The sequence below is a fragment of the Podarcis liolepis genome (assembly GCF_965112155.1).
Source record: "Podarcis liolepis genome assembly, chromosome: Z".
NCBI classification, from domain to species: Eukaryota; Metazoa; Chordata; class Lepidosauria; order Squamata; family Lacertidae; genus Podarcis; species Podarcis liolepis.
This window is the reverse complement of record NC_139570.1, coordinates 44,201,028-44,219,670: the sequence shown is the minus strand read 5'-3', so window position 1 is coordinate 44,219,670 and position 18,643 is coordinate 44,201,028. Positions and strand designations below refer to the sequence as shown.

Below are 18,643 nucleotides of genomic sequence, written 5' to 3'. Positions count from 1 at the left end.
ATAGCTTCCTCACACATCTCAACAGCCTACACCCCAAAATACAATTCACTATGGAAATAGAAGCCAACAACCAACTTCCCTTCCTTGACGTCCTAATCTACAAAAAACCTGATGGCTCCCTAGGACACACTATCTACCGGAAAAAAACACACACCAACCGCTACTTACATGCACAATCACACCACCACCCTGCACAAATAAACTCCGTAGCCAAGACTCTCATCTCCAGAACCAAACGCCTGGCTGACAAAGACCACTTGACAACTGAGTTACAGAATCTCTCAAATGTGTTAATCGCCAATGGATACCAGCAAAACAGGGTTACGAAGCTAATCCAAAAAGAAACACCCCCCAAAAACCAAGACACAGAAGAAAACAATGGCATGGCCCTCCTTCCTTATATCAAGGGCACTACAGATAAAATTAGCAAAATCCTCCATAAACACAATATCAAAACAGCCTTTTGCACCAACCAAAAAATAGCCAATATCCTCAGAAACCCCAAGGATAAAATCCAGTTGGAAAACCAAGGGGTCTATGAAATACCCTGCAAAGTCTGCCCAGCCACGTACATTGGACAAACAAACAGACGAATAAATGCACGTATCGCAGAACACAAGAATGCCGTCAAAAAAGAAGAAAAAACTTCCTCTCTTTTCCAACACATGAAAGAAACAGGACACGAAATTAATTTTGCAGATTCCAAATTGCTCTTTAACATGGAACATCACCACAAGAGAATAATCATGGAAGCCATCGAGATAGAGAAACACCCTCACAACATGAACAAGCGTGACGACACATCCCGCCTGCCAGACATCTGGAAATTAGCCCTCCCCACAAAAACCGACACCAGATCCAGAGGCACACAGAACGCCATCACCAATCAACCACACCAGACCCAAACCCAGACCCTCTCCACAGATAAATTACAGACACCATCCAGTAGCCAAACCATGGTGGCACCTCCGGATGCTGCACCCCCCTGCAATCCCTACACAGATCTGGCTGGCACAGGACACAAAACCACAGCTCGCCCCTATACACGAAGCCAAGCCAGAGCACAACTAAGTGCAGTACAGCCATCTTCTCAGAAAAACTCTTCACAAAGCTCAAGATGTCAAGACACGAAGGCTTTAGCAACTAATCCACACCTAATGACCCACCTAAGTGGTACTCAGAATATCACCCAAGAAATCACTCAAGATATCCCTCAAGTAATTAAGGAACAAAAGAAGAAAAGGCACACTAGCCTGGGAACTTCCTCTCTGCCCAGAACATTGGAGGCTATACACCACACCCCCTCAACAGTATTTATAGGAACTCAAACACTGAGATCCTGCTCTGTTCCAGTAACAAGAAGCCGAAAGCACCAGCCTGAAGATGACGAGTGAGACCTCGTCGAAACGTCGCCTAGACACCCCAACTTTTACACGGGAAGACACCCGAGGACACCAAAACCTGCATATATATATATATATATATATATATATATATATATATATATATGCATGCATGCATATTAAGAGTTAGGTTTCTCCCTACCCCCCATGTATTCTAAATAGATAAGCTGCTAAAAATACTCAGATTCTCAGTCTAAATATGCCATGCGGGATATATATTGGATTTCCTGTTGCTTTGAAGTGGCACTTAGAGCTTTTCTGCATTGCAGTTTAAATGTATTTGTCTTCTTTGCAGCTGGTTTTTTTTTTGGGGGGGGGGAGAGTAATGATTAGCTTTTTAAAGAATTCTAAACACAACAGCACTCAACAAACTATATATTGTTTCCAAGTCTTTCAGCAGTAACGAAATCTACAATGTGTTGCGTTCAGTGATAGTCCTACTCAGAGCAGAACCATTGAAACTGATGGAATTAAGAAGTTCATTAATTTCAATGGGTCTGCTCTGAGTAGAACATTCTCTATCTTTAAAATAAAGATGGGTGGATCAGGCTATTTCTGGTCTGTGCCACTTTTGCAACTGTTCACCTATAAGCCCATCCTGTGAAGTTTCTAGCTGTGGCATTAGGGACGTTTGCTGCTGAAGTGCCAACCCTGTAAAGTAATCTTGCAACCCACCATTCGGTCTCTCGGATTGTCTGGGCTTGTAAATTTGCAATAGCATTATTAGTCATGTGAGCCACTACAGATATTGGGGAAAGGGAATACACTTCTTACACTTGCTTCACCTGTCCTTGTCTGATTTCTCTGTCTACTAGTTGCCCTCAATTCTTGGAGCCACTGCATCAGTTAACCTCACTGACTTGATAGCAGTAGTTTATTGTCTTTAGCAAACTCCTAAGCAAGAGTTGTGAGTTTTATCACCCCACTGCAGGCTTTCTTTGAATGTGTGATCTTTTTTAAAAAAGGTGTCACCTGCTGTGAAATTGAACACACTGAGTAATTGCATCAGGCCTTTAAGACCTTTGCAGACATATACCGGTAATTTACAAAGCTCTTGTACTGTTGGAGTTTGTCATGTACATGCAAAGTCATATACTTTGTCTTAAACTTTTCACCAAATTCTTGGTTGCCAAGGAAACCAGCAAATATTGGCAGATGGAGAGAAATTCTTAGTTGCACCTGAAACCTGTCCTTGGCTTGCGTGGGGGTGGAATCTCTGGGAGGAAAAAAAAGGCTTTCTCTGTTTGCGGCTTTGGATAGACATTGCTAGTCAAAGTAGGAAGTATAGGGCTAGATACACACAGAGTCCAACTTGGTATAAAACAACTTACAATGTCCTGCAGTATGAGTAGCTTCCTTGAGGTGCGCTGAATTGGACTTCACGTCCAGTATTGTGTTTCCTGTGTATTTTGTGATGCAGTTGTTTGGAGTAGGGGGTGTTAGGGGAGGGTAGTATCTTTGGTGGGGGACACATTGTGCTTCTTCTGGGGTAGTTTGTACACCTTTGGTCCACACCCTGCACTCAGCTCTCACCTGTGGCTCCTAGAAACTGTCAGCATGCAACAGTGGCCAAACCTTAGAAAATGTCTTTGACTCTGGAAGGTGCCCCATCTAGGAGAAGAGAAGAAAAGGCCAAGGAGTAAATCCTACACAGATCTGGAGTAATGTCTGGAAAATAGTTGGATTGCACCTTAGGTACCTCCTTCCAGCACCTCTTGCAGCCAAGATGGTGCCAAACGTATTCTTCTACTTTCCTTTGGACCACATCGGTGACACCGAGAGCGGGGTCTTGCTACCTGGGAAGCTCAGGACCTCCATACTCACAGCCCAGGCTTGCTGCCCAAAGAGGTAACTTCAGTGCTGCTAACATAGCAATTTGACATCACCTCTAGAGGCACACTCCATTGAGAGACTCTATTGTCTCTCAAGATAGACAGATGCCAACATGTTAGGAAACTGATTTGTTGAAGGCTTCCAAAATTGTTCCTTGTGCGACTTCTTCTCACTTTGAACTTCAGTTCTCCCCACTTTGCCCTATCAAACAAACTGCTTTGAAATCACCCATTAGTTTGAAAAGCAACATGCTGCATTTCTGGGTAACGTATGAAGGTAGCAGTGGGGTGGCCTGCTTTTGAAAATAGTCAGATCCCTCTGCCTCCTCCCTTTGGAGGGAAGCACCTGGTTCCTGGACTGTCAGGGCATAAAATATGCCCCCAACATGCACCCACCCATATCCACACCCAAATATATTGCACTTTTCTTTGAATTTGAATTGTAAGTCACCTTGAAATAAAATCCTGCCTGAAAGGGACAGGATCAATATACTAATAAAATGTGTCCACCTAAACCCGCCTTGGGCTCATGGAATGAATTCTGAAGCCATTTGGTTTCTGCTGTATGAGTTCCTCATAGACTTTGCTATCGCCTATGTAACTGGAGCTGCCTTTCCCACTTCTCTCCAGTCAGTTTTCTTTCTCCTACTGTTGACTAAGATAAGGTTGGAGAAGCAGATGATGCAGTTCAAAGCATTTTGAACTGCTGCACATTCCCTTTGTTGACTCCTATGGCAATACCATACCTTAACTAGTCCTCCTCATCCATCTTCTCCTTCCTTCCCACCACCAAACCCCTCTCTCCTTGTATCATAGGGTTATGGAGAGAAGTTTAGTCATTAAAGTCAGGATCACTGCCTCTAAGGCATTACATCATGTTTGTGATACCTGGCTTAGAGAGTAATGGAAACTTGGGCCTGGAAAGGGATCACTACTCTCTTTTGTGGCAGCACCACATGTAAATGCATCCCTATGTATTAAGAGGAGGGAGGGAGAAATTTGATTCAGTTCACATTTAAAAGCAAACCTACCTTATTCAAGAGTAATGCACAAAAATGCACTAGGAGGAACTACTTTGCAAAAATCTGTAAATTAGGCAAAATCCCATGCAAGTATGTATGTTAAGATAATTTGCACTAAAATGCTACTGGATTTTCATGGGGACTTTTTCTTTTCTTTTCCAAAAGAAGAATGTAAACTGTTGTAGAAATGTGGAGAACTAAATTTAAGATTGGAAAGATGAGAAACTGAAATGGACGGATTCACCCATCCCTGACTAAGAGTAGACTCCCACTCCATGCTTCTAGTTCAGGCATAGGCAAAGTCCCGCCCTCCAGAGGTGTGGGACTACAATTCCCATCAACCCTAGCTAACAGGACCAGTGGTCAGGGATGATGGGAATTGTAGTCTCAAACATCTGGAGGGCTGGAGTTTGCCTATGCCTGTTCTAGTTAATATAATCTCCGGGTATAGGGTGGTATATAAATTCAATAAATAAAATAAAAATAAAGAGATGCCAGCTTGAAACTCCCACTCAGCCATGAAGCTGATACCAGACTGGAGGCAAACAAGTTGCTTTGACATAGTGTAATCTGAGGCCTTGCAGTTCTTGCATTGGTAGGTACCAATAAAAAGTGGACTCCCCTTACTTATAGGGCTACATTTTGTCTTGGAGCCTTGGATTCCTGTATCACTCAGATCTTGATCTAAGTTGGAATCTGTTGTCCCTATGGATCCTCCTGCCTGTGGTGGTCACCTCACTTTGTGTCATAGCCTGCTCAGAAGGCTTACAGTGTGTCATCCCGAGTGCCTCTGTTGGCCGTTAGCAGAAAGCATGGATGGGGGCACTCATCTGGGGTTCCAACTACCTATTTGGACATACAGTTGATGGCTCTGGGATTTTGAGAACAGCATTTTTTCTGCATGTTCCCCTTACTCAGTACCTCAACAATTTGGCTTATCTGAGCATGGGACACCTGGGGCTGTATCCAACTAAGTTTTACTCAGACTGGACCCATTGAAATTAATGGACTTATGTCATATTCAGTTCATTAATTTCAGTGGGCCTACTCTTGAGTAGAATTAGTATTGGATACAACCCTTCATCTACATTAGTATAGGTATCCAAACCAGAATTGAGCCAGAATGCTTAGAAGACTTGTTTTTCTGAGGTGACTAAGATTTTAATATCTCTCATCCACCCTGCCCCTTAATAAAAAGATCAGTTTTGAAGAATTTTATCTGAATGTTTACATGCCTCTCTACTCTTTGTGAGAGGCAACTTGTGTATGTATCTGATCTGAATAATTCTTCAATTTATGCCATATCAGTGAACTTTTTACACACACACACACACACACACACACAAATTTATACTTCCTGAATGGCACATATGTTTTTCAGGAGCTACGCAATCATAGTTGCAGTTATGCATTTGTCATCAAATGTATTTCTTTGCTTAAAATAAACAATGTACTATGTTATTTGTTTTCTGAAAAGTAAAATTAAAATTAAAACCTCCTCCCTTTAAGCCTTGAGTCCTTTACTTTTAAATGGCAGTGGGATTGTGGCAGTAGTCTAGGGGGCAATAATGGGAAGGGAGTATACATTTATTTGCTTAACATGGATTTATATGCTTGTTGATGCTTTAACTGACATTCCTGCACTGCAGGGGGTTGAACTAGATGCTCCCTGTCAATTGTACAATTATACAATTCCATTATTCTATGATTTTTTAAGAGTTTCCTGATGCCAAACCCTCAAGATAACATACAATCAAGTTAGATAAAAATATTCAACAAAATCAATACAGCTTTTTAAAAACAACAACAACAAAGAATAAGAAGGGGGGAATAAATAGCAACTAAAGTCAGTAGGGGGGACAGTGGTCACACCCACAGCGTACATTTGAAGAACTATTGTGCCACTTTTAACAGTCATGGCCTCCCCCAAAGAATCCCGGGGGGGGGGTGATTTACAGTGTGTGTGTGTGTGTGTGTGTGTGTGTGTGTGTGTGTGTTCTAACAACTCTAAGCACCCTTAGCAATCTGCAGTTCCCAGGAATATTTTGGGGAACTAAAGACATTAGAGTGCTTTTAAATGTATGCTGTGAATATGTCCTCTGATTCAAAGCCACAGGACAGGCATACAAAACCAAAGACGTTCTCCTGCCTGATTTCAAGTTTGTTGGAGGGACACTGTTGCAGGCAGGTTTCAGATGCATGTCAGCCATAAAGGCTAGATAGTTTTATGTCATAAAGCTATATGGCCAGGCTGCCCTTGTGTGTTTTTTGTTTGTTTGCTTGCTTGTTTGAGCAGTGATTCCTCAGATTCCTGCAGATATATACTCTCCCAACCTCCTTTCTATACCCCAATTTCCTTCCCCAGCTTCTGTATTCATTGTCCCATGTCCTCCAGACTGTTAGTATTTTCCCAGAAGGGTTCCAGTCCATACTGGAACTTTAGATTTGCACATTTTAGATGGATGAATGGGCTGTACTTCCCTAGCTCAACAAATCCACATTTATTCATTCATTCATTTTAGATTTTGGGAGTGACAGTGAAATGCATTGAAAAATGTGAGATTAACAAATGATTAAAAGAAATATGTGTAAGCGCCCCACAAGTAAGTTATGATGAATGCTCATTGTCATCTAACTGCCCTGCAAACAAATCAGAACAAATGCTCAGTAAAGACTTAATATAATCTAACATCCCTGCAAGCTTTGTGCAAGCAAATCAGGGTGCATACTGAATTAAATAGGTTGACTGAAGGGGCCCTCTGTCTGCCTGTTTATTCCAGTAGTGGGCTGACTCCCCCCCCCCACTTTTTCCTGTTTGTCTTCTGATGGATGGGTAAGTTATTGATTCATTCCCCTCATTGTGCAATTGTGTCTGTGTGACACACAAAAGGATATATATTTTAATAAGTAAATTTTTTATACACCCTGTTCACTGCTTCTGCAGCAGGCACAGTATTCCAGAAAAAAAGTGAAGTGTGTGTAGAATCGCTCAAAACAAGCAGCCCTTTAGAAGATCCCTGGGGCATGGAATGTGGCAGAAAAAGGCCTGGTTTGTCTCCTTCATGCACATCAGTCTCTTCCCCATGTGCTCAGAGGCTTTGCCTGGAGAACCTGCCAGCCGTTTTCTCCAAAGCAACCTTTTGTTCTCAGCTTCCTCTGGGTATGGCAGTCAGCCCTCTCCTGTTTCATTGTCACCTGCTCTTGTCAGACCTTCATATTTAAATAATAATCCTTCTATCGTATCAAACGGTTCAATGGAAGAATCCTGCTTGATACATAACAGCCCTTTCTCTGTTTTCTTTCACTGTGGCAAAAGAAGGAGAATGCCAGCTTGTTCATCTCATATGAACACTTGGTTTCCCTCTCGTCGGTTCTCACTCGCTCATACTCTGACGAGGTTAATATTTAATACATCCAGCTGCTCAGTCAAGTCCACCAAGCCTTCTGCCTTAGTGGCTGCAGCACCAGTGACAGTTTTCACCTTGCTTGAAAAGGGTGACCCTACTTTACTTAGGAAAGTACTGTTTATGTATGCGACGACAGCAGCAGCAAGAATACTGTTTGCCCAGGGATGGAAAGAAGAAAGAGCCCCATCAAAAGGAGAATGGATAATGAAGATGATGGACTATGCGGAGATGGCAAGGCTGCCTGGGAAGATCAGGGACCAAGAAGATAATAAATTTCATAGAGAATGGCATAACCTTGTAGAATATATTAAAGAACACTGTAAAAATCTAAAAACGTTACCAGGATTGACATAGCAGTTGTAATTTAAAATAACAAAGGATAAAAATGAAGTACAATAATTTGGATAAATGCAACTAGATGCAGTTAAAAGGAAGATACATTTTGGAAGCCAAGAGAGGGGTGGAGGGAAGTCCAGGGTTTAATGTAAACATCTGCTTTAAAAATTGTGGGTTTTTTTTTCTTTTTGAAACTTTGAAAATACTTTTTTAAAAAAGGAAAAAGAAAACGGTGACCCTTTCTCTATCCAGGTGTTGCCACCAGACTCTGCCACCCTCTCAGTGTTATTCTTAGCCTTTGAAGTGCTAGACCATCATGGACCTGGTTATCTCAAAGGCCTCCTTCTCCCATATGGACCCTTCTGTGTTTTAAGATACTTTTGGTGACTCTGTGCCTTTATGTGAGCAAGCATGAGAGATAGGGCGATCTTAGTGGTGCCATCTGGAATACCTTCCTGGTGAAGATTTGATAGGCTCCCTCTTTGCTGTCTTTTAGACAGAAACTGAAAGCCCACACCCCTTTAAAGGTAGACTTATAAATACAGGGTTTTACAGGATTAGAGGGTCAGTCTGGGTGATCCTGGGTATTTGTTTAGAATCTAGTAGAAGAGGTTGCTGAACCAGTCAGACAAGTTTGATAATGGCATTACCTGGCCAGATAAGTACCATGATTTACATATCCAAGACACATAACTGGGCCTTTTCTTACCACACCTGGTTGAATGTCACTTCATTTTGGGATAGGGAATAAAAGGGCAAGTGTGTGTGTGTGTGTGTGTACGTGTACAGTATGTGAGGTTTGGGGTTTTTTTGGCTGATGCTGGAAGCTTGAGATCCCTGGAACCCTAATGGGAAACCAAGATCTGCTGGGCCATTAATGTGGTGAGCCCCTCTATCCTATACTCAGGTGGATATATGTGTAAATAAAACCATGTGTGCTAAAGACACCACAGTCTCCACTGACCTTCATTCCAAGGAAATGGAACCCTGGGTGAGCTGAGGCACTCCTGGAGTCTCTCTCCACTCAGATATTGGGGTGTATGCAACAAGATGATTTCTGAAACTGGTTTGTTTATTTGTGCTTGTTAAACTAGTGGGACTGTTCTTTCATTCAATTAAAACAGCACCAAAGCAGCACATGGAAACTAGATTAGCATGTTGAGAGGGAATTGCTAGTCTAAAACTCAATCACTCTATTTTTCTGTGTACAGGGAATTGAGGCCCCATGTGTAGTTGTGGATTAACTTAATAGTTTATCACCTCTGAAAGAAAAGCCTCTTGTGCTCTTTGTATCTGGCAGAAATACAAAGAACAGAAAAAGAACAACCCCCCCCCACCCTCCTCATATAAGTAGCTTTAATTTCATCCCCTTTAGCTTCACCAGTGGGCACGCTGAGCTAGTTTTAACAGCACCTTTCTCCTCCAAGGGAAGAAGCAATGCTGTCAACCTATTTCGAAACCATCAATGACCTTCTCTCCTCCTTCGGGCCAGTTCGAGACTGCTCGCGCAACAATGGTGGCTGCACCCGAAACTTCAAGTGTGTGTCAGACCGCAAAGTGGATTCGACGGGCTGTGTGGTATGTACACCTCTGAATTCCTCAGAAAGAGAAACAGCATATGCGGCTAGGGGGTGGGGAAAATGATTCGGTTAATACTGGGGTTCAGATCCTACCTAGGGTTCAGCTAGATGATGGTATCCTGAACACGCATTGTATTCTAAGGTTGCTTGTCCAACTTAGGGATTAGCCAGGCAGTAGCATCCTGCACACTCATTTGGGCACTGGGTTAAAGGTTCCACTTAAGGTTCAGCTTGGTAGTAGAATCGTAATTCTCTAATTTGGCGACTGGGAGTACAAAAGTGACCTGGTAAAAACGGGGAGATGTACATCCTCAGCACAACTGCTATGGATAAAAAGGTAAAGTGACCGACTCTGGGGTTGCAGCACTCATCTCACTTTATTGGCTGAGGGAGCCGGTGTACAGCTTCTGTGTCATGTGGCCAGCATGACTAAGCCACTTCTGGCGAACCAGAGCAGCACATGGAAATGCCGTTTACCTTCCCGCTGGAGCAGTACCTATTTATCTACTTGCACTTTGATGTGCTTTCGAACTGCTAGGTTGGCAGGAGCAGGGACCGAGCAACGGGAGCTCACCCCATCGCGGGGATTCGAACCGCCGACCTTCTGATCGGCAAGTCCTAGGCTCTGTGGTTTAACCCACAGCACAAGTATAATTAATAAAATGTTAAAGCTTCCAAAAGAAAGTGCTTATTGGTATCCTGGCTTCATCACTTTTTCAACATGATTTAGGCATCACTGTGCACAAATTCAAAGAGTTTCTTTCTCCAGGAACTTGCAAATCTCCTTCTTCTTCAAAAAGATGCCTGCATTGCAGGGATTTTTGGACTAAATAAGTCCCTTCCAACTCTTCAGTGCCATTATTTTTTCTCTTCCCCCCCTCCCTGCAACAAGCAAAGTGTTGGAAACATCAGACTGATCTGGATTTGGTTACTGAGGATATTTATGTCACTGATAATGTACAAAGTTGCTTAAATCAAACAGCTTTATTTTTTCAGTGACTATTTCTCCCATTGTCCCTCCCCCCAAGTTTGTCTGACACTTTACCCTACAATCTGTGCCTTTCAGATATTGTCATCTGGATGGAGAGAGAGGGATGACTACTGTACTGGACCACCATTATAAGTCAATATGCATTATGACACTAGAAGGGATTCATGGAATCCTGAGTTGGAAAGGGTCCTGAGAGTGTTCTAGTCCAACCCTTGCAGTGCAGGAATCTGGGGCTCACACCTACAACCCTGAGATTAAGAGGCTCACGCTCTACCGACTGAGCTACCCCAGTCGGAAGGAACTGATGATAAATGGCAGCCCCACCTCCCTATTTACATTGTGTGAAGTGCTGATAGCGGGAATTGAAATCCATGTCATCCAGCAGGGATAGGAGTCCTCCCTCCCCTATCCTCCCTCAAAATAGCTGCATCTGTACTGAAAGGGATACAGGCTTCATGAGCCTGATGGTACCATTTGTGTGTGAAAAAGAGTTTGCAAGCAAAAACACCTACACATCCACACACACACACAAAAAAAGTATTAGAAAAGGTGTGTATGTGTATTGAGGTGTGTGCTTTTCCTCCAGTTCTCTCTGTTTTCAATTGTTATCTCTGAAGAGCAAACACTTTCACAGATTTGATGCCTAGTACATCAGCATTTGGTAGAATGATGCAGCCTGAAGTCACAGAAGTCTACGTTTGCCATCTTTCTCTTTTCATTCCTTCAGCCCCCTTTCTTCCATTTTGAAATATTTGTTTGAGGTGGGATAGGGAAGCAAATGAGGCCAATCCTTTCAGGAGAGAAACACCCATACATTTTGCCTCTGTTTCCATGGAAAGGTCTCTCCTGCACCAGTTGCTTGGGTGTGCCTTTTCTTCTTCTCAGTCTGTGCCCTGGCCTGTGGTGATCCCACTCCTGGTATTCAGCACTAATTGCATACATAACAATAGTAAAAAAGTTGTATTCCCTCTGGCTTCAGTGCAGTTTCTGTGCAATTGATACCATACCTCCAGACATGTTTTCCTTCCAAGCAAAATTTCTCACTTTCTCTTTGCACCCAGCCTGTCACATCATTATTTTCAAACTCACTCTATCTTTTTGTGTGTGAGAGAGCACATCTACAAGATGCTGCCTGTGATTTGGCTGAAGCTGGGAGTAACAACAAAGTGCATCTGACTGTCTGTCTCTTCCCACTTCCAGCATCTCTCTCTTTCTCTATAGAGCTTGGGCTGCCATCTGGTCAATGCTATACCTGTCTCACTCTTCTTTGCTAGCTTGTTATTTTTTCTTTCTTTAAAAAAATCTCTACCTCAGTGCTAGACAAAAGTTATTTAAATATGTAGATTCAGTTTTATTTCAACCCTTCGGGTAGCAAGTCCCTCAGTTACACTGGAAGAAATTGGGGGGGAGTAGGGTGGGGAGGAAGCATGGGAAATGAGTGGCTGACTAAGCAGTGGGTGGATTCCAGGCAGAAATCCTCCAAGGCAGAAATAGCCAACGTGGTGCCCTCCATATGTTGCTGGACTGTAACTCCCACCATCAGCTGTGACTGCTAGCCACGCTGGATGGGGCTGATGGGAGTTGTAGTCCAACAACACCTGGAGGGCACCATATTGGCTACCCCTGCAGTAAGGGGCAAAACTCTCCAACATTACTGAAGACAAATGGCTATTTTTAATAGGAAGCAAATGAGCGGAGAAGCATTTAAAGTCTAGCATCTTTCAACTACATTCTGAAGTGAAGCTGCACTCCTGAATTACTGCCACCTATTCCTCTGCTATTTATAGATCCAGACCCAGGCCTTGGGTTTCACAGTAAAGGTAAAGGTACCCCTGACCATTAGGTCCAGCCGTGGACAACTCTGGGGTTGCGCGCTCATCTCTCTCTATAGGCCAAGGGAACCGGCCTTTGTCCGCAGACAGCTTCCGGGTCATGTGGCCAGCATGACTAAGCTGCTTCTGGCGAACCAGAGCAGCTCATAGAAATGCCCGGTACCTTCCTGCCGGAGTGGTACCTATTTATCTACTTGCACTTTTTGGCATGCTTTCGAACTGCTAGGTTGGCAGGAGCAGGGACCGAGCAACAGGAGCTCACCCCATCATGGGGATTCGAACCACCGACCTTCTGATCGGCAAGCCCTAGGCTCTGTGGTTTAGACCACAGTGCCACCTGTGTCCCTTGGGTTTCATAGAATAGCTACTAATTATTAGTTCTCATTGATAGAATCTAGAATGTGAAAGTTCTTCTTTCCCACACAGTCATCCACATCTGTTTCCAGTGTCAATGCTTATGTAGCCAGTGTAGCACTATCCTTAAACATGAAGGAGACATCAGTAGGCCTGTGGATGCGGAAATCCACAGTTTGTAAAAAAAGCACACACACACACACACACACACTATTTAGAGGAGGGGGTATGAAAGTGGGGAAGTTCGGGGGGGGGAATGCAGCACAGTGAGCTGTTTTCTGTAGCCCACTGATTGTCTGCTGATGTTGCATGTGTATTATATGGAACAGCCACATCCAGAGCATATATTTAAAACACTATCATACCATCTTAACGGTCGTGGGGAATTTTTGGGAACTGTAGTTTGTTTAGGGTGCTAAAAATTGTGACTGTGTTAGGTCAGCATCCTCAACAAGCTACAGTTCCCAGAATTCTTCATGAGTGATAAAGTGGTATAATGCTGCTTTAAATGTATGCTTTGGATACGATCAGAGAGTCTGGGATTCTGAATAGGGAGCACTCCACATTACAACTTCTTGTTGCATGTTTCACTTGTATGACTGTACATCTGTTAGACTTCAAGGTGCCACAAGACTCAACAGGTTAACAGAGCCATCCTTCTAATTCTTTTTTTAAATAAGTTTTTTATTGGATTTTACAAAGTAATATTTACATTCACAATCATAGATTTTAAAAAACCCAAATAAATGAGATTCTTCCAAATCTTTAGCCTTCCCTCCACACCCCCCCCGTGGGTTCTTTATTTAGCTTTTTCTACTGCATATCATAAGGTAAAGGGACCCCTGACCATTAAGTCCAGTCGTGACCGACTCTGGGTTTGTGGCGCTCATCTTGCTTTATTGGCCGAGGGAGCTGGCCGGGTCATGTGGCCAGCATGACTAAGTCGCTTCTAGCGGATCAGAGCAGTGCACAGAAATGGCGTTTACCTTTCTGCAGGAGCAGTACCTATTTATCTACTTGCACTTTTTGGCATGCTTTCGAACTGCTAGGTTGGCAGGAGCAGGGACCGAGCAACGGGAGCTCATCCCGTTGCGGGGATTCGAACTGCCAACATTCTGATCGGCAAGTCCTAGGCTCTGTGGTTTAACCCACAGCGCCACCTGTGTCCCTCTGCATATCATACATCACTCCAATTTTCCAGTTATCCATTATATCCAAAGTCTTTGTTACCTTACAAGAGTTATTTTAAACCTGCTAACGGGTTCAAATGTTTACAGTGGTCTTCCAAATATAGTATAAATTTCTCCTATTCTTTATTAAAGTTTTGGTCTTCTTGATTTCTGATTTCCCCGGTCATTGTTGCCATTTCTGCACAGTCCAGCAATTTGTTCTGCCGTTCCACTCTGGTAGGGACTTTGTCATCTTTCCAGCTCTGGGCTACCATCATCCTAGCGTCTATCATTACGTACATGAATAGTCTTTTCTGCTCCTTCGGTAATTCTGCACCTATAATTCCTAACAAAAAAGCTTCTTCTTTTTTTGCAAACGTGATTTTAAACACACCCCCCCAGTTCATTATATATCATTTCCCAGAATTCTTTTATTACCTTACAGAGCCATCCTTCTGAAATTGGTCCTCACTGTGGTGGTCAACCTGTGGCTGGCTTTATCACTTCAGACTATAGGTGGGGTGGGGGTGGAGCTTACATATTTAAGTGATCCTTCAAACCACAATCAATTTAAAAATGTTAAATCTTTGCATGTAGAAATCCAGCATGCCATAAGGAAGGAGTCTTTAAGAGTCTTCTCCCTGACATGCTAGCTTTCTCCACGCAGGGCTGTGTTTAATATAGAGATGCAGTCTTTCATGCGAGCCCCACCTGCAGTCTCAGGTGACATTAGCAACCCAGGCAGAGGTAGACCACTTCAGTGCAAAAAGGTCCTGAGAAGGGGAAAGTGCAGAGCTGGACGTTTTAACATCCAGAAAAGGAGAAATTGCTAAACTAATTGCTAATTTGGAAACGGGGGAGAACAGTTGCCAGGTTTTATAAATCAGCAACAATGATGCTGGATAAACTCCCATAGATACACTGTGTGTTTTTTTATTTTATTTTTAGTGAAAAATATATGTATATCTGGCATCTGCAATATTAAATTATAACTAAGGAGAATCCCTTGTTCTGCTGAGGCCTTCATTTCTGAGCTCTGCACATTGGTTGCCTCAGGGGGACGCTTAGCGAAACGCAGGATATTGTGACTTGTGCTAAGATGCTCAAGAGACAGTTGAGTTTGAACATCTGAAGCTAAAATAATGATGGATTGGTCTTGTAAAGGGCATAAAAAAACAGATAATGTGAGAGGAGGAAATAGAGGTTTTTATTAAGGAAAACATTTGTAGTGTGTTGCCTTAGGAAGAGTTGTTGCTTTTGGAAAGCAGGGGAAGTATTAATGCAGAAGCTGCTAATAGGAGCCAGAGGACAAGATTTAAAAGTTCTGCAAATATTGGCATTCCAGGGACATTGAAACAGTGAGGAATATGAGGATAAAAGCAACTATGTACAGAGGTGGTTCATGCCTGCCCTTTCATAAAAAGAGCCCTGCTGTGAATCATGTCAAACCCACCTCCCTGAAACCGGTTGTTATTCAGAGGAACAGAGCTAAAATGAGATGCAATCAAAGCCATTCCATGCTGATAGACCTATCACCCTCCATGAACTTATCTAATCTCATTTTAAAGCTTTCTCAATCAATGGCCCTCAGCACCTTGTGGCATTGTGCATCAATCTCATTTCGTAACTCCTAAGTCCCCGCATTAATGGAGATGCATCAACTTTATTTATGCCGTACATTAAACGAAAAAACAACAACCCTCAGTCATATCCCTCTGTTGATGTTGCTTTTTCCAAGCTATGTCCAAATGCTCCCAAGCAAGCCCCTTCCTTGGGTCAAGCTCATGGTAGGTGACCAGTTCAAGGCTGGAAGGTGAAGGAAGGAGGGACTCTGGTCACATGGCTTTCGCCAAAGAATTATAGAAACTGTTGTTGAAAGCTACTGAGAATTATACTGCAATATATTTGATGCTGCACAAATGCCCAGGAAAACAAAACAAAAAAATCTTTTTCCTAGTGCCAAAGTGATGACAAAGCTGGCAAGAGGCAGGTTCCACTAAGAAGAGCATTCCATAAATGGGGAACAATAACAGAGAAAGTGCATTCTTTTGTCTCCACGTTCTAGATCTTCTTCAGAGGTGGCAGATAGAGAAAAGCTTCAGATGATGGCTCTGGGATTTGGATATTAATTATAAATCCTGTCAGGCCTAGGTCATGGGAAAAGCCTGCTGGATAGCCCTATGAAACATCTACTTCAGCAGCCTGTTTTCACAGCGACCTCCCAGGCACCCAGCAGACATAAACTGGCATTAGGAAGCATGGCTTCCTCTGATCATGGAGTCAGAGCACAGCCATCATGACTGGCAGCCATGGATAGCCTTTGATATCATCCAGGAATTTCCCTGATCCTCTTTTTAAAGCCATTCCAGCTGGTAATGGCCTTGGCAGCAACCATAGTTTAATATTGATTGTTGGGCTTTGGCTGTGCTCTCTCTTTCTTTCTTTCTTTCTTTCTTTCTTTCTTTCTTTCTTTCTTTCTTTCTTGGGAATAGCATTATATGTAGAGGATGTATAGACTTGTGAAGAAATCCATGACCTGGAGCATGGAAAGCAGATGACCTTACTGTGGAGGTCTACTATAAACCACCAAGCCAGACTCAAGACTACAATGATGCCTTCCTAGGGCAGATTACCAAACATTCAAATAGGAGAGATATCTGTTGGGACTCAATCTCAATTTCTGCCAAGAATGTAAGATCCGACAAATCCCTCTGTTGCCTTGCTGTCGATTTCATTTACTACAAAGGGATCACCTGGTCCTCACCAACAGGGAGGAACTGATTGACAAAGTGAAAGTACTCAGAAACTTGGGAAGAAGTGATCATGTCCTTTTGGGTTTCATGAAACAGAGGCAAGGGAAAGCTGAGTGTAGTCAGACACACACTCTGGGCATGATCAGAAATACTCAGTGATAAGGGAGTATTGAATACTCAATGATAAGGGAGTATTGAATTCATATCTCCAGGGCCTGATGAGCTGCATCCGAGGGTACAAAAGGAGCTTGCAGATGTAATTTCAGAGCCTTTGTCTATAATCTTTGAGAATTCTTGGAGAACAGGTAAGGTCCTGCAGACTGGAGATAGGCAAATATTGCCCCCATCTTCAAAAGGGAGGGGGGATAAAGTAGTCTCAGGTAACTAGCAACTGGTGAGCTGGACATTGATAACAGGAAAGGTCCTAGAACAGATAATTCAACAGTAGGTCTGTGAACATTTAGAAAAGAATGCTGTGATTACTAAGACTCAGCATGGGTTTCTGAAAAGCAAGTCATGGAGATGGATCTCATTTCTTTTTTAGATAGAGTTATGAGCTTGGTGGATCAGGGGAATGCTGCGGATGTAGTGCATCTTGATTTCAGTTAGGCTTTGAGGAAGTCCTCCATGATATTCTGCTGAGGAAGCTGGTAAAATGTGGGTTGAACGAGGTAATTGTTAGGTGGATTTGTCACTGGTTGATGGACTGAACCCAAAGAGTACTCATAGTGGTTCCTTGTCATCCAGTGAAAAAAATGACAAGAGGGGTACGTCAAGGTTCTGTCCTGGGCCCATTGTTGTTCAGCATCTTTATAAACAACTTGGGTGAAGGAATTGAGGGGATGCTCATCAGTCTCCCTCAGGAAGTTGTGGACTTTCCTTCCTTGGAAGCTTTTAAGCAGCTGTTGAATGGCCATCTGTCATGGATAGTTTAGCTGAGATTCCTGTGCTGCAGCGGGAAGGACTACATGATCCTTGGCATCCCTTCCAACTCTACAATTCTATTATTATGTTTCTGTGTTAAGCCTCAGCATGCCATCCAATTCTGGCCCCAATCATGCAGCAAGGCTTGTTTCATCCAGGCGTGTAGCATGGGCGGAGGTGGGGTGCAGCCAGGGCGATTTCCCCCAGCACATTTTGGGTGGGGCATTTTGGCCACTCATGCCACCCTCCCTGAGCCAGCCCTGCACAGTTTTGTCTGGGATCTTATCAGATCCCAGCCTCACAAAGCAGCTTGAGGAGGGCAGCATGAGAAGGACCATAGTTTCGCAAAGGTGAGACTGGGATCGAAGGGCACATGCCTGTTGCATTCTTCTCCTGCACCCTCTCTGAGTGTTTACTTGGCAGGGTGCGGAGGGCAAATGGAGCCAGCTGCACCAAGCCATCCCTCAAATACTCCATGGCTGGTTTCATCTCCCACATTGTCAACTGCCTAAACCCCCAAAGCTGGCACCCTGCTGGCTCCTGTTTTTTTTAAGGATGCTGGCAATTTGATAAGGAGGTTGTTTGATATGCAGTGAAGCTGATCCATAGTAGCAGCAGCAGCTGTTTTCCTTTGATATCAAATGGTGCTAACAAGGTACTAAAGGGGGAACTTTGCCTAGTTCCCAGCATCCCTCAGCAGGCTGTTTCCTTGCAGGTGATGGTGTTTCTCTAATGTAGCAGTAAACTAAAGTCACTTAGTGGTATATTTATTGCACTGGTGATTTATTTATTTTTTTGCACCAGTGGAATGTTGTTGATAACTTTGTTGTGGAATGTGTAGCACAAGTTTCTGCTTGTGCAACTGCCACATTGGATTTCTCTTCTGTAGGAGTCATTGTGCTATTAGACAGACAATGCTTGATCTAGGCCCATGCTTTATTCTTTTTAATTCAAGTCCACTTAACACCCCCTATTCTTATTTATTTTTCTACAAGAGGCTACTATAACTTCCGTCCCTGAAGCTTTTCTTGTTGCTGCTT

The 18,643-nt window shown here is 43.2% G+C and overlaps 1 protein-coding gene across 2 annotated transcripts in view; it reads left to right on the top strand.

Annotated features, from left to right (window-relative positions):
* ASTN2 (astrotactin 2) overlaps window positions 1–18,643 on the top strand; it is a 706,126-nt gene that overhangs the window by 413,756 nt on the left and 273,727 nt on the right. For both annotated transcript variants that reach the window (XM_083485710.1, XM_083485711.1), the window contains exon 11: window positions 9,428–9,578. In XM_083485710.1, coding sequence (XP_083341836.1) covers window positions 9,428–9,578 — 151 coding nt within the window. The remainder of the gene's footprint in view (window positions 1–9,427; window positions 9,579–18,643) is intronic.